Source organism: Rhinolophus hipposideros (assembly GCF_964194185.1).
Source record: "Rhinolophus hipposideros genome assembly, chromosome: X".
NCBI classification, from domain to species: domain Eukaryota; kingdom Metazoa; phylum Chordata; class Mammalia; order Chiroptera; family Rhinolophidae; genus Rhinolophus; species Rhinolophus hipposideros.
In genome coordinates, this window is record NC_138046.1 from 27,349,691 (window position 1) to 27,365,419 (window position 15,729).

Consider the following 15,729-nt stretch of genomic DNA (forward strand, 5'->3'; position numbering starts at 1 on the left):
TTTTTCACTCAGCATAATTCCTATGAGGTTCATCTAGATTGTTGTGTATACCAAGAGTTCTTTGTTTTTTTATTGCTGAGTAATATTTCATGGTATGGGTGACATTTACCCACTCCTCATATTTTTTGGTTGAATCTATTAATAATCCTATATGAATATTGTTCTGAAGAACACCAACTTTAGAAATTCTATACCACAGAAATAGTACAATTAAAGAATGATCACTCTTTAGAGATTATTCCTGCGTTTCAGAAATTAAAAATCTTTCATTATTTGTTTTAGGAATTCCAGAGACGCTGTAATACTCTTATTTCATTGATTGAGAAAGAAAATATGGAAATTGAGGAAAGAGAGAGAGCAGAAAAGAAGAAACGGGCAACTAAAACTCCAATGGTAAAAATTTCAGCATTTTCCTAACTTTTAGGTAGATCCCATTTTTTTACATAATTAAAATGCCTATATTATGTTTAATGCTATAGTGATACTTATTATAAAAACTGGTTTTATGAACTGCTAATTTGTTTTTGACAGAGAAAGAGTTAAACTACAACCACATATTTCCTATTTGTTTATAGAACATAAAGTTAGGAACTCCGTAGTAACAGGGCTCAGTATTTTTAAAAATTCCTCATGACTTTCAGCAGAAGTATAATGGAATAAAATCCTTCTAATTGATACTAGAGTTGTCGTGGAGATTAGTAGGAGGGAGGTGGGATGGGATGGGTTGAGGCTGAAATTGAAATGGAGTTTTGATTTGATAAATAAGTTTTCTGATCTTTGTGGAACTATGAGTGCAAATGAGAACTTTAAGCAGGCAGCAAAGCTTTACTTGGTTTACTTGCTAATATTAGCAAGTTAACTGTTGAATAATAAGGTGAGTTGATTTCAATCCAGTCAGGTTGTCTTGTATAGCTACAATTTAAAATAGTCTTTAATAGATCATTTTATTTGAGTGCAGTTATGTAAACTACCATATTTCATCAAGTCTGAGATGCCTTCTACTGTAAGACATGGCATTATTTTATGTACCACGGAGAAAAACTGTTGCCAATTAACTATAATTTGTGATCAATTATAAGATGCATCCTGATTTCAGAGATGTTAATGTGGGAAAGAAATGTGCATCATAGAATATATGAAATGTGGTATTTTAACATCTATTGTACAGTTTTTAAAAATAAAACACTCATAAATAACATTTTTGCCCAGAAAACTTTAAGTATTCAGTAGTTCTTTAAGATAAGAGTACGTTTATAATACTATGTGAAAGTAGACACTTGATGACTATTTTTGATGCGTATTTTATGTTTTAAAAAGAAACATCTTTGAAGGTTGTTTTACATTTGGTTATATAGTTTGTTGGGCTATATAGAACATTAACTGTGAGTATAACGTTTAAGTGAATATTCATGTTAAAATTTTTTTTTAATGCATTTACATCCTAGATTTAACATTGTTGGGCCATTTAAAAATATGCATATTGGAGCAGAACATTAAATCTGTTTCCATTTTAGTCACAGAAAAGAAAAGCAGAGTCAGCTACTGAGAGCTCTGGAAAGACGGATGTCAAGAAGGTGAAATCCTAAAGCCTAGAAATAAAGTTTTAAATGGGAAACTGCTATTTTCTTGTTCCCATCTTCAAATGCTAATTGCCAGTTCCAGTGTATTCATGGTACTCTAAGAAAAATCTTTTTGATTTTGATTTCTTGCATATTTTATATATTTTACAATGCTTTCTACCTGAAATGTGTAGCTTTATATTTTATGCATTTTAGTACTTTTGTGTACTGTATTTTGTGCATTTCATGTCTTCATCAAAATCCTCTCAGTCCTTGTTCTTTTTAAGCTTGTGCTGAGGTTTTAGCTTTTCTATGTTTTATATGCCGCTGCTTTGAAAGAGAACCTAGATTCTATAGCTGTATTATTGTTGTTTCATACTTTAAATTTATATGGCTGTGAAAAAAATGAATTAAAATGTTTTGAGGAGAAAGACTTTTTCACTTCTTTGTTGCTTTCTTTTCTATTGAGTATGGGCTTGTGTTACTGCATAATGTGATTAGCATAATAATTGTTTCTTTGAGATTATCTAAATATTTTTTTTCCTAAAGGAACAAAGGGTGAGAAAAATATTAAAAAAAAAAACTAATATTTGATACTGTGCTTGCTGTCAGTATGAATTACATTTAAATTATTCTCTAAATATTCAAGTGGGAAAATATAATAAAGAAATGTCTATAAGCAATTTAATTATTTCCTGTTTTTTGTGCAGTAGAAAATAGTTGTGTTTACTGAATTGTATTGCTCACTACTATATATTTGGTTGAAAGTTAAAGCTTTACTTGCTGACATGTGTGTGATCTTCTGTCACATAGAGCCAGTTCAGAGGAGTCTGTAGATTTATTAACAACTAAGTTAAAAGTATGAAATAAGCACTATGCATGCAGAAGAAGGGGGGCTGTCTTCTATAGGAATACAATCATGCTCAGATAACAAATAATCTCAAAGTGTCAGAAATTTTATACACCAGGTATTTATTTCTTGCTCACACTACAGATCCCATTGCAGGTGAGAGAGATGTGAGACTGGGAGGGGATCTGCTCCATATAGTCACTCAAGGCTCCAGGTTGACTTAGGCTCCACTGTTTTGTAGCTTCACCAGCTAAGACATGTGGCCCCTTCAGCTGCTCCTGTAGGGAAAAAAAGAGGGGCTGAAGAAGCTCATATAGGCAACTTCATTGCCTCAGCTCAGACGTGACACTTCACATCCACTTATATTTCATTGTCCCAAACTAGTCACGTGGTCCAGTGTATATGCAGGAGAGGTCTGGCAAATGTAGGGGAACAAACGAAATGTTTTACATTACTGCTTTTGCTACAGGGCTGTCTATTCAGGAAAGAATCTGGGTCTGTCACTTGAAACTGTTAGTGTGCAATTAATCAGAGTCAAGGTCAGTTTATAAGGGAACAGATAAAATGGATCAGAATCTAGTGTGAAACACATAATAAATGAAATCTAGGAACACAGGTCAGTGGTGTTAGTTATCAAAACAAGATTTGGACCACTAAAGAGTTGCTTTCTCCCATCTACCAAGATCTGTTGCATTTCTTATCAAATTCTATTTAGTGTGCCACTGGCAAACCTTTGGGTAGCTCTGAGTGTAAGTCAGCATTTTTCACATCCTTGGTGTTCTCATAATGGTTCTGAAACACAGGAATAGATCTAGAATGACAACCCGCTGTCTGCTGGACTCTTCCAAGTTTTTATTCATGGTCCAGATTTCCTATTTCTTACTGACGTGTTCCTGATTGGATTCCTATAACTATTTTCAGTATTAGGACTTAGGCACTTGTACTTTGTTGGAGGTTGGTGAAATTGGCGTGCTGGTAAGAGATGAGTTTAGGATGATGTTAGATCAAGGGACACAGAGATACCCAAATTTGTCCTTGGCTTAACTGCTCTTTCTGTAGGGCCCACAAAGGAGGTGACGGTAAGCAAAAATAATACTTCAGTAGCTGGTGCTGTGTCTCTAAACCTAAATCCAGAGCCCTTAAATTCAAAATAGAATATTGGATTTTCCACTCCAATGAGATTAAAAGCTGCTGTCACTTGAGTGGGAGAAAATGATAATCTGAGAGGGTCTTACTGATACCCCCGGGTTCTGTGCACTGGAAAACAGCCCAGTGAGAGTCCTCTATTCTGATCAATTAGTTGAGCATTTCTTTCTTCTTTGTAGGTTTTTGTCTTTTTTACTTTATTTTTTTAATTTTTATTAAATTTATTAGGTGACATTGGTTAATAACATTATACGAGGTCAGACAATTAAGTTTGCGAACTCATCTTATAAAAACTGCTACACACCTTATTGCTGAATATCACTCCAGTCACCTTTAACATACTTCCCTTGGGAAGCTATGTACCAACGCCAGTGCCTAGTCCACCCTTCAAAGCAATTTTGGAACTCTTTTTCTGAAATGGCCATCAGAGCTGTCATTGTATTACCCTTGATGTCCTGAATGTCATCAAAATGTCTTCTTTTTAATATTTATCTTTGGGTAAAGAAAGAAGTCTTTGGGGGCCAGATCAAGTGAGTAGGGAGGGTGTTCCAATACAGTTATTTGTTTACTGGCTAAAAACTCCCATCACAGACAGTGCCCTGTGAGCTGGTGCATTGTCGTGACACAAGAGCCATGAATGGTTGGTGAAAAGTTCAGGTCGGTTTTGTCTTTTTCACACAGCCTTTTCAGCACTTTCAGATAGTAAACTTGGTTAACTGTCCAGCTGGTACAAATTCATAGTGAATAATCCCTATGACATCAAAAAAGGTTAGCAATGTCGTTGCAACAAGTTTGCAAACTTAATTGTCAGAGCTTGTATAAGTTTCAAGTTACATTTCTATAATAAATCATCTGTATATTGCATTATGTGCTCACTACCCAAGGTTCAGTCTCCTTTTGTCATCATATATTTGATCCTCTTTATCCTCTTCATCCTCCCCACCTCCCTTCCCCACTGGTAACCACCCTTCTGTTGCCTGAATCTGTGAGTTTGTTTTGTTCGTGTGTTACTTTTCTGTTTTGTATTCCACATGAGTGAAACCGTATGGTTCTTGTCTCTTTCTGTCTGACTCATTTCCCTTAGCACGATACTTTCAGGATCCAGCCATGTTGTTGCAAATGGCAGGATTTCGTCCTTTCTATTGTATATATGTATCATCTTTATGTAATCATCTTTATGTAATCACCGTAGGACACTTAGGTTGTTTCCATTTCTTGGCTACCATGTATAATGTTGCAATGAACATAGGGGTACATATATCTTTTTGAATAAATGTTTTTCAGATTTTGTGGGTAGATACCCAGAAGCGTGCTTGCTGGGTCATATGGTAGCTCTAATCTTAATTTTCTGAGGAACTTCCATACTCTTTTTCCATAGTGGCTATACCAATTTACATTTCCACCAGCAGTGTATGATGGTTCCTTTTAGCATTTCTTTTGTTAGGGAGGAATGAAGATGGAGGGTGGGAGTACGTACAGTAAAGTGTCTTTGAACTTCTGTCACGGAAATTTTAACATTCTCTACTTTTTGTTCTTTCTCTGTTTACCCAAAGTGTTAATAGCTAAGCTGTATGTGACGTCTGCTTTAGGGGAGAAAATCTGCAGGTAAGTTCTTCTAACCTTTTCATGGGGCAATTTGCCTAATCCATATGATGGCAGCTATGAGTCTTTCTTGGTCCAGAGAGATGTGGAATTCAGTTTTCTAAGATGTTCATTGAATGTCTCTGTTGTCACCCTCAGAAACTTGTGAAACTCTTTTTGTCAGGATGTTAAAGACCACACTACGTATTTACTGAAAAATCCACCACCTATTCTATTCCTCATCTTAGATTATGTACAGGAGCTTTGTTGAACATAGCCAACCAAGGAGGCCCATACAATGAACACCAGATGGCAGCACAGTCCAAATAATATAATGTTGGGGATACAAAGTGCCCCAAGACTTTATGGGAAACCTCACTTACTGTTAATTTTCTGCAGAGAAAGTGTCATAGAGAATTTAAAAGTCCAACAAAGATATCCCATTTCAAGCAACAGGCCTAGACTGATGGGCTGCCCTAGACCTGGCAGCCATGTTGGGGAGCAAAAGCCGCATAGTCAGTTTACCATGTCAGCTGCTTGGAGGCCAGAGGAAGCAGAAGAGAGGGGTATATCCGTGCATGCACTCTTATAAATTCACAGTGATCCAGCCCACTAGCAGAAATGATCCAATTGATTATATTGAAATCTGACCCAACCTGGTTCCTTGTTTGGGGAACGTGCAAGGAGGGAAATAATTAGAACAGGGACCCTAAATAATTTCCTTCACTCAAGGCCTCTATCTATAAAAGACAAGAGATGAATAGGTTTCCCAGCAACCCTTGGACTCACACAGCGGCCCTCCTAAAGCTTCTGTCTTTGTTGATCAATTGGATAATCAGGCCTTAATTTCCTTAGAATCAAAAGAAGGTGTTGAGCTCAATATTTTCATCATAGCCATTTGTATCTTGGTCTTTATTGCACAGTTCCTTCTTATTCCCTGGCTCCCTGACATAGGAGTGGTTATCCTATATGGAAAAGTTGGGGATTTGTCAGATCACACAATTCTCCCATGAAATATGCCCTCCAATTTGGTCCACTGTGTGAAATTTCCCAGTGAAGAGAAGTTACGGAACTAGAATCTTTGCAGCTATCCTAGTTGCTAGGTGTTTGGTTTGAAAAGCCTCTACCCAACTAGTGATAGTTTCACTAAAATAAGTGTTATTATTTCCCAATTAATGGCAATAGAAGATCACAGTGGGGACCTTTGCTAGTAGCCAATGCAGTTCAGATTCCTGCGCGAGTTTCAAGATCCACGATAATGCTGGTATCCACATTGCTTTCTCTCCAGGTGTTCTCATCAACTCCTGAAATCCTTAAGTTTCCATCAAATTTCAAACTTCTGTCAGTATTCTATCCCATATCTCCTTCTTTTAGTCTGCCTAAACTACCCTCCCCTCCCTGATAGATAAGGGGTAAGATTTTCCTGTGGTTCAAATACTTGTAGCTAATGCCATCTGCCTTATCCCCTGTTCCTCAGCCTTATCATTTCTGTGTGCTCCAGCTGATTCCTAACTACCAGTATATGGCACTTAGAAGAGGCCTTTATAAGAGGCCTTGAAAAGCTTTTCTACCCTTTGCATGATAGGTTGGAAGAGCTAGAGGGTTAATACCTCTGAGAGTGGCTCTCAACCCAAAACTATTTGGAGTTGGTGTATAAGTACCCCAGCTCTCTCACCCCTTGAGCAAGGTCACTCAAAGGTATGTGATCTATATGGTTCCCCAGTTTTCACCCATGTGATTAAGCTCCACTCACCTAGTCATACCTGTGTTGATAACACACTCTTTATTGACTGCTTTCCTTTCCTTGTATCACTTCCTCACTCCCCTGTGGGCGTTTCCTGGGGTCAACTCCTAGATAAAGTACTTGCATTAGAATCTTTATCTCAGGGTCTACTTCTGAGGAATCCCAAATTAAGACACTAACCTTATATGCATAGCTCTTCTTAACCCTTAGTTTCATAAAGAGGTGTGGGGTGTTTTAGGAGAGTAATGACTGGAGAGCATACCAAACCAGTTCTCAAAGCCAAGCCATTCTGGGTACAGGCATTATTCAATGCCTTTTTGGTTTGTTTTTCCTTTCATTAAATTTTCCTCTCTACCTCAGTCCAAGAGGTTACTTTCCCCACGCACTAAAGGCCTCAATTCATTTTTATTCGTGAAATCTACCTCTCTGCAGTGGTTAGAACCACACTCTGAAGTCTGAAATCACAACCGTGATTAGATATTTGGCAGTGCTCACTGAAGATACCTGATCAGGAAATCCATTGCAAGGAATGTATTGTCTCAAGCCTTGCAAATCATGACGGGTTATTTTTTGTTATTCTATCCCTTTATCTTCCACAAATTCATAGATTAGGATTTATATAATGCCTAAATCAAAGTCAACATGAGAACATGTGGTGGAGAAGGGACTCAGAAAACTAGATAAGGCACATGACACCTGGAATTTTATTTCGCCACCATTCTCTTTCTTTCCTGGATGCAGATTAAAATAAGAATAACAGGAACAGAATCTGGGCCTGCTATCTAGTTGGCCATATGACTATTTGGATCTAATAATCCAATAGGCCAAAAATGTCACACTGCTTATTTTTTGAAGGCCTGCGTCATGTTGCAGACCTTGTTGCTCCTGCAATTTGAAGTCATGGACAAGACTACCTTAGCTCTAAATGGATGTTTACATAAGTACCAACAACTGCTTATTGCATGGAAGATTATATTCTAAACCGACGGAAGCAGTGCTTCAAGATTGAGGATTTAACCTCAATCTTTTTTGTGGGACTTTGCTCTCCACATGTCAGTTCCTGGGGCATATATTTGCTCTGCTTGCTGAGACCATGTCAGTGTTAGGGGCAGAGGTGAGATCCAGGCACTATTATGGGATGGAATTATGGTGGTAATAGGCCAGGGGACTCAGGAATACTTAAATCCTGCCTTGGCCCTACCACCCTTGTGTGTACTAAAAGGGGTACATGTGCGTAAAAGTATGGCAAAAGAAAGCAAAGTGACATTTTTAAAGAGGGACATTGGCTCCAAACCCCAGTTCAGCACGCTGTTCAGTCGACCACAATGAAGTTTAGGGTTGAAACAGCCTGGAACTCAGAACCAAAGCAGGATGAATAACTTAACATTTCCCTTAAAACAAAATCAAATACCAGAATTTGCCAATTCCAATGAGAATAAAAGTTCACAGCTACCAGCTTCAGAGGGAATGAATCCAGAAACAGGCTTTCTAATTATATCGGATTGTTTATAGTCCCAAAGCTCCACCCACTGGAAACTGGTTCAACAAGTGTTCAAGAATCTTACCCCTCAGTTCAGCACTCCTTCACTACTTGTGTAGGGGGACAGGGAGAGGGCCAGAGAGGAGCTTTGAACCCCTTCTGGAGACCAGTATGGGTGCTATGCTTAGATGCTCAACTTCTGTAGCCAGGTTAGTTCCTACAGCTTTTAATTGATTACCTGTTGCTATATGGTTGGAACATTGAGTTACAAAAAGTATCACAAGAGGTACCTTTACAGAATGCAAATGTGATAACTTCTCATGAGAATCATATCACCCCTGAGGGATTTCTTATCTACCATATTTTGTGATTATTGGTGAGACTCAGTTTGTCAGTGAACTTGAGTCCCTGAGAACAATGGTTTACTATACAACAGAGTCACAGTATTTTGAGTCTTCTCTTCGGGGAGATGGCAATTGTTCCTGGTCATGATAGACAAAGTGATGCTTTCGTATGCTATTATAAATGTATATCTACTGCTAAAATCGGAATATGAATGTACTATTTTTAAAAGATTTGCTTTTATTTCGTAGTTTAAAAAGAAGCAATTCAAACTATGAGTGAACAATTTACACTCCATAATTTTCTTCACTCGGAGATCTTTTTTCTCTTCTTTTTTTATGCTTAGATTTCGTTTTATTATCAGTCTCAGGTGTACAAAACAATGTAGTAGACATTTATACCCCTCACAAAGTGATAACCTCACTCCCCCAAACTATTAACCCTCTGACGTTGTATACAGCTGTTACAATTCCACTCACTGTATTCCCTATGACTTTACTCAACATCCTATGACAACATATATATGTGTGTGTGTGTGTGTGTGTGTGTGTGTGTGTATTATGTTAAATTATAGTTGCCATTCATTATCATTCAGCTTCAGCTTCAGGTGTACAGCACAGTGGTCAGGCATCTACACTGTCCATGAAATGGTCTCCCTAATAAGACAAGTGCCCACCTAACACCCTACAAAATCTTTAAAACATTATTGATTATATTCCCGAAATTGTTTTCCACATTCCCAAGGCAATTACCGTAAAAGCACAAATTGGTAGTCACAATATGCTTAGATTCTTTTTAAATTTCAAAACCCCCTGTGGGATTCTCTTTTATTGTATTCCCTTAATTTCCCCTAAAAAATATCTTGACTTTGAGTTAATAATTCTTATTTCTTAATTATATTTTACCATTTCTTTTTTTTTTTTCATTAAAGTTTATTGGGTTGACATTTGTTAGTAAAATTACATAGATTTCAGGTATAAAATTCGCTATTACATCATCTATAAATCCCACTGTGTGTTCACAACCCAGAGTCAGTTCTCCTTCCATCACCATATATTTGATCCCCTTTATTCTCATCTACCAACCCCCCTCCCGCCTTACCCTCTGATAACCACTAAAGTATTGTCTGTGTCTATGAGTTTTTGTTTCTAATTTGTTTGTCTTGTTCTTTTGTTGTTTTTGGTTTATATACCACATATCAGTGAAATCATAGGGTTCTCTGCTTTTCCTGTCTGACTTATTTCGCTTAGCATTATATTCTCCAGATCCATCCATTTGGTCACAAATGGTCCTATTTCATCTTTCTTAAGTGCCGAATGGTATTTTACTGTGTATATATACCACAAGTTCTTTATCCATTCATCTATCAAAGGACATTTTTGTTGTTTCCCTGTCTTGGCCACCGTAAATAAAGCTGCAATGAACATGGGAGCACACTTGTCTTTATGGATAAATGTTTTCAGATTTTTTGGGTAGATACCTAGGAGAGGGATTGCTGGGTCATACGGTAATTCTATTTTTAATTTCTTGAGGAACCTCCACACAGCCTTCCATAGAGGCTGCACCAGTCTGCATTCCCACCAACAGTGTATGAGGATTACTTTTTCTCCACAGCCTCTCCAACATTGTTAATATTTCTGTTGTTGATGATAGCCATTCTGACTAGGGTGAGGTGATATCTCATTGTGCTTTTTATTTCCATTTCTCTGATGATTAGTGATGTTGAGCATTTTTTCATGTCTATTTGCAATTTGTATGTCCTCTTTGGAGAAATGACTCTTCAGGTCCTCTGTCCATTTTTCAATTGGGTTGTTTGTTTTTGTGTTGTTGAGTTTCATGAGTTCCTTGTATATTTTAGATATTAGCCCCTTATTAGAGGCACTGTTTGCAAAAATCTTCTCCCATTCAGTTGGTTGCCTCATTATTTTGTCGATAGTTTCTTTTGCTGTGCAGAAGCTTTTCAGTTTCATATAATCCCATTCGTTTATTTTAGTTTTTACTTCCATTGCCTCTGGAATCAAATTCATAAAATGCTCTTTGAACCCAAGGTTCATAAGTTTAATACCTATGTTTTCTTCAATTCAGTTTATTGTGTCAGGTCTTATGCTTAAGTCTTTGATCCATTTTGAATTAATTTTGGTACATGGAGACAGATAGCAGTCCAGTTTCATTCTTTTGCACGTGGCTATGCAATTCTCCCAGCACCATTTATTGAAGAGGCTGTTTTTTCTCCATTGTATGTTTTTAGCTTTTTGTCAAAAATTATCTGTCCATATTTATGTGGTTTTATTTCTGGGTTCTCAATTCTATTCCATTGGTCTATGTGTCTGTTTTTCCGCCAATACCAAGCTGTTTTGATTATTGTAGCCCTGTAGTACAAGCAAATATCAGGGAGTGTGATACCTCCAGTTTTGTTCTTTTATTTTTAATATTGCTTTGGCTATTCGGGGTCTTTTGTGGTTCCCAACAAATCTGATGATTTTTTGTTCTATTTCTTTAAAAAATGCCATTGGGATTTTGCTGGGGATTGCATTAAATCTGTATATGGCTTTGAGTAATATGGCCATTTTAACTATGTTGATTCTTCCAATCCATGAGCATGGAATGTCTTTCCATTTCTTTGTGTCTTCTTCAATTTCTTTCAAAAATGTCTTATAGTTTTCAGCATATAAATCCTTCACATCCTTGGTTAAGTTTATTCCTAGGTATTTTATTCTTTTTGCTGCAATTGCAAAAGGAATTGTTTTTTCTATCTCTTTTTCTGAGATTTCATTGTTGGTATATAGGAAAGCAATGGACTTTTGTACGTTGATTTTGTAGCCAGCAACTTTACTGTATTCATTGATTGTTTCTAATAGCTTTTTGGTGGAGTCTTTAGGGTTTTCTATATATAGCATCATGTCATCTGCAAAGAGTGACAATTTAAATTCTTCATTCCCAATTTGGATGCCATTTATTTCTTTCTCTTGCCTGATAGCTCTGGCGAGGACTTTCAACACTAATTTGAAAAGCAGAGGTGATAGGGGACAACCTTGTCGTGTTCCTGATCGTAGAGCAAAGGGCTTCAGCTTTTCACCATTAATTATGAGATTAGCTGAGGGCTTGTCGTATATGGCCTTTATTATGTTGAGGTATTTTCCTTCTATACCAATTTTAGTAAGTGTTTTAATCATAAATGGATGTTGTATCTTATCAAATGCTTTTTCTGCATCAATTGATAGAATCATATGATTCTTGTCCTTTATTTTGTTTATGTGATGTGTCACATTGATGGATTTGCGAATGTTGAACCATCCTTGTGCCCCGGGGATGAACCCCACTTGGTCGTGATGAATAATCTGTTTAATGCATTGTTGTATTCGATTTGCTAGAATTTTGTTTAGGATTTTAGCATCTGTATTCATCAGAGATATAGGTCTGTAGTTTTCTTTTTTTGTGTTATCCTTACCAGGTTTTGGTATCAGGGTAATGTTGGCCTCATAAAATGAGTTAGGGAGTACTGACTCTTCTTCAATTTTTTGGAAGAGTTTGAGCAGGATTGGTATTAGATCCTCTTTGAAGGTTTGGTAGAATTCACTGGTGAAGCCATTTGGTCCAGGACTTTTGATTTTGGGAAGGTTTTTGATGACTGATTCAATTTCGTTACTGGTGATCGGCCTGTTTAGATTTTCCAGTTCTTCATTAGTCAGCCTTGGAAGGCTATATGTTTCTAAGAACTTGTCCATTTCTTCTAAGTTATTAAATTTGGTGGCATATAGTCCTTCATAGTATTCTTGGATAATCCTTTGTATTTCTGTGGTGTCCGTGATAACTTCCCCTTTTTCATTTCTGATTTTGTTAATTAGTGTCTTCTCTCTTTTTATCTTAGTGAGTCTAGCCAAGGGTTTGTCAATCTTGTTAATCTTTTCAAAGAACCAGCTCTTTGTCACATTAATTTTTTCTATTGTCTTTTTGTTCTCTATGTCATTTAGTTCTGCTCTGATTTTTATTATTTCCTTTCTTCTGCTGACCTTGGGTTTCGCTTGTTCTTCTTTTTCTAGTTCTTTAAGGTGTAACATGAGGTTATTTATTTGGGATTTTTCTTGTTTCTTGAGATAGGCCTGTAATGATATAAATTTCCCTCTTAAAACTGCTTTCGCGGCATCCCAAAAATTTTGGTAGGGTGTATTTTCATTGTCATTGGTTTCTATGTGTCTTTAGAGCTCTCCTCTAATTTCTTCTTTGACCCAGTCATTCTTTAAAAGTATGTTGTTTAATCTCCATGTATTTGTGGTTTTTCCTGCTTTCTTTTTGCAGTCGATATCCAATTTCAAAGCTTTGTGATCAGAGAATATGCTTGGTATGATTTCAATCTTTTTAAATTTGCTGAGGCTGATTTTGTGTCCCAATATATGATCTATCCTTGAGAATGTTCCATGTACACTAGAAAAGAATGCATAGTCTGATGTTTTAGGATGAAGTGGTCTATATATGTCAATTATGTCCATTTCATGTAATGTGTCATTTAGGCCTGTTATTTCGTGATTTATTTTCTGTTTGGATGATCAATTCATAGCTGTCTATGATGTATTTAAGTCCCTCAGTGTAATTGTGTTTTGGTCAATTTCCCTTTAGTTCTGTTAGTAGGTGCTTGGTAAATTTCGGTGCTCCCTGATTGGGGGCATAAATATTGATGACTGTTTTGTCTTCTTGTTGTATAGTCCTCTTTACCATTATGAAATGTCCATCTTTGTCTCTTGTTATCTTTTTCACCCTGAAGTCTGTTTCATCTGATATCATTATGGCTACACCTGATTTTCTCTGGGTACCATTTGCTTGGAGTGTCAATTTCCACTCTTTCACTTTGAGTCTATGCTTATCATTGTAGCTGAGTTGTGTCTCTTGGAGACAACATATGGTTGGGTTTAGTTTTTTGATCCAATCTGCTACTCTGTGCCTTTTTATTGGTGAGTTCGGTCCATTTACATTTAGGGTGATTATTAATACGTGAGGATTTCCTGTCATTGTATCTTTAGTTTTCTCGTAAGGCCGTGTCTCCATTGTTTCTTTGCTTGTTTGTTATTGTCTATCATTTCTGTGTTGTGGTATTCTATGACATTTCCCTCTGTTCCTTCTTCTGTTACAGTATATATTTCAGTTCTGGATTTTGTTTTTGAGTGGTTACACTTAAGTTTATGTAAAAGAAAGTTTGATATTTAGAGTAGTCCATTTTCTTCAGCATGCTTACTTTTTCCATTCCCATATTCCGGTTCAGGTTTTACTCTCCCCCTTTTTATGTTGCCACAAATTGTCCCTGTTGATGGTGGTCGAATAGCCTCCTTTAGTATTTCTTGTAGTGCAGGTCATGTACTAGAAAATCCCTCAGCTTCTGTATGTCTGGAAAGGTTTGTTTTCCTCCTTCATATGTAAATTATATATTTGCTGGATATAGTATTCTTGGCTCATAATTTCTTTCTTTTGATAGTTTGAATATTTGGTTCCACTCCCTCCTGGCTTGTACAGTTTCTCATGAAAAATCTGATGATAATCTAATGGGCTTTTCTTTGTAGGTTACCGTCTTCTTTTCCCTGGCTGCCTTGAGGATTCTTTCTTTGTCATTGATTTTAGACAGCTTCAATACAATGTGCCTTGGAGAAGGCCTGTAGGGATTGAGGTAATTAGGTGTTCTATTGCTTCTTGGATTCGAGGATCCAGTTCTTTCCACAAGTTTAGGAAGTCCTCATCAACTATTTGTTTAAAAAAACTCTCTGTTCCCGTCTCTCTTTCTTCTCCTTGTATTATGCCCATTATTCTTGTAGTGCTGTTTCTGCTGGAGTCAGAAAGTTCTTGTAGAGTTCTTTCATTTCTTTTAAGTCTCCAGTCTCTTTCTTCTTTAATTCGTGTCATTTCCAGGTTTCTATCTTTGATGTCACTGATTCTTTCCTACATCTGGTCAACTCTACTACCTAAGCTGGCTATTTCATTCTTCGTTTCCTCAATTGAGATCTTAATCTCCAGAAATTCTAGTTGGTTCTTTTTTAAAATTTCAATCTATTTCGTAAAATGCTCATGTTGTTCTTTGATTGTATTTCCAAGTTCATTAAACTGCCTTTCTGTATTTCTTGTATGTCGTTGAGTTTTTTCAGAACTGCAATCTTGAATTCTCTGTCCTTTAAGTCACATATTTCCATACCTTTAACTTCATTTTCCAGAGACTTTTCACTTTCTTTCTGAGCTGTCTTGTTGCCTTTGCTATTCATGGTAATTAATCATTTATTATTTCTCTTCCTAGACATCTCCATGAGTGGATTCTGCAACAGGTTGATAGGAAGAGGTGTTTCTTTTGTTTTTCAGTACGTGTTTGTAGGATGTTTTTTTTTCTCTCTGACTGCAGCTTTTTTTTCTGTCTCACACAGTAGTGTTATGTTTTCTCTGCACTATTACAGCTTTTCACACCATGGGGGTATTCCCTGGAAGGTGGGCTTCTCCTCTGTTAGCAGTTCCCCTGGGTCATAGGGCGACATGTCCCTATGGCGGAGACCTTTTGAAGTTCCAAAGCTCTTCCTGCACCAGATTGAGAGACCATGTGTTTCAGCAGTTCTGTTTACTCCGCAGGGATTCACCCAGATAGGTGGGGACAGGGTCGGGGTGAGTTGTGAGAGGTGGCCCAGCGCAATGGCGGTGATCACCACCACAGTGAGTCCTGCTTCCACGTCTCCCTCCCTTTTGCTGGAACTAGTTGGGCTGCGATTCTGTGTCCGCGGACCACAGTTCTCAGAACTGCATGTATTCTGTTCTTTTGATCTGACACTGCTAGTGTTTTGCTTATAGCACTGGGCAGGTGGGGGTGGGGCGAGCTCTCGGAGGGTAGGGAGGGGGCGGCTAGTCTCAGTGCGTAAGGCTTCTGTTCTCTGCTCAGCATTGAGGGCTTAAACCACCGTTTTCAGCCTTCTTCCCTCAGTCTTTGCTCCGAGGTCTCTGCCGTGAGCTTTGGGTTCAGCTGTGTTATATGTTGTTCCCTCAGCCCTGTGTGCCATAAGCGGATCCA

General features: G+C 37.4%; 1 protein-coding gene across 8 annotated transcripts in view; it reads left to right on the forward strand.

Annotated features, from left to right (window-relative positions):
• SMARCA1 (SNF2 related chromatin remodeling ATPase 1) overlaps positions 1-2,246 on the forward strand; it is a 99,548-nt gene extending 97,302 nt beyond the window's left edge. For 3 of the 8 annotated variants that reach the window (XM_081041957.1, XM_081041960.1, XM_081041964.1), the window contains 2 exons: positions 283-393; positions 1,515-2,245. In XM_081041957.1, coding sequence (XP_080898083.1) covers positions 283-393; positions 1,515-1,586 — 183 coding nt within the window. In that variant the 3' untranslated portion in view covers positions 1,587-2,245. Of the gene's footprint in view, positions 1-282; positions 425-1,445 lie in introns of all 8 variants that reach the window. The other 5 variants (XM_081041958.1, XM_081041962.1, XM_081041959.1 and 2 more) reach the window with 3 other exon arrangements.
• The last annotated feature ends 13,483 nt before the right edge of the window (positions 2,247-15,729 follow it).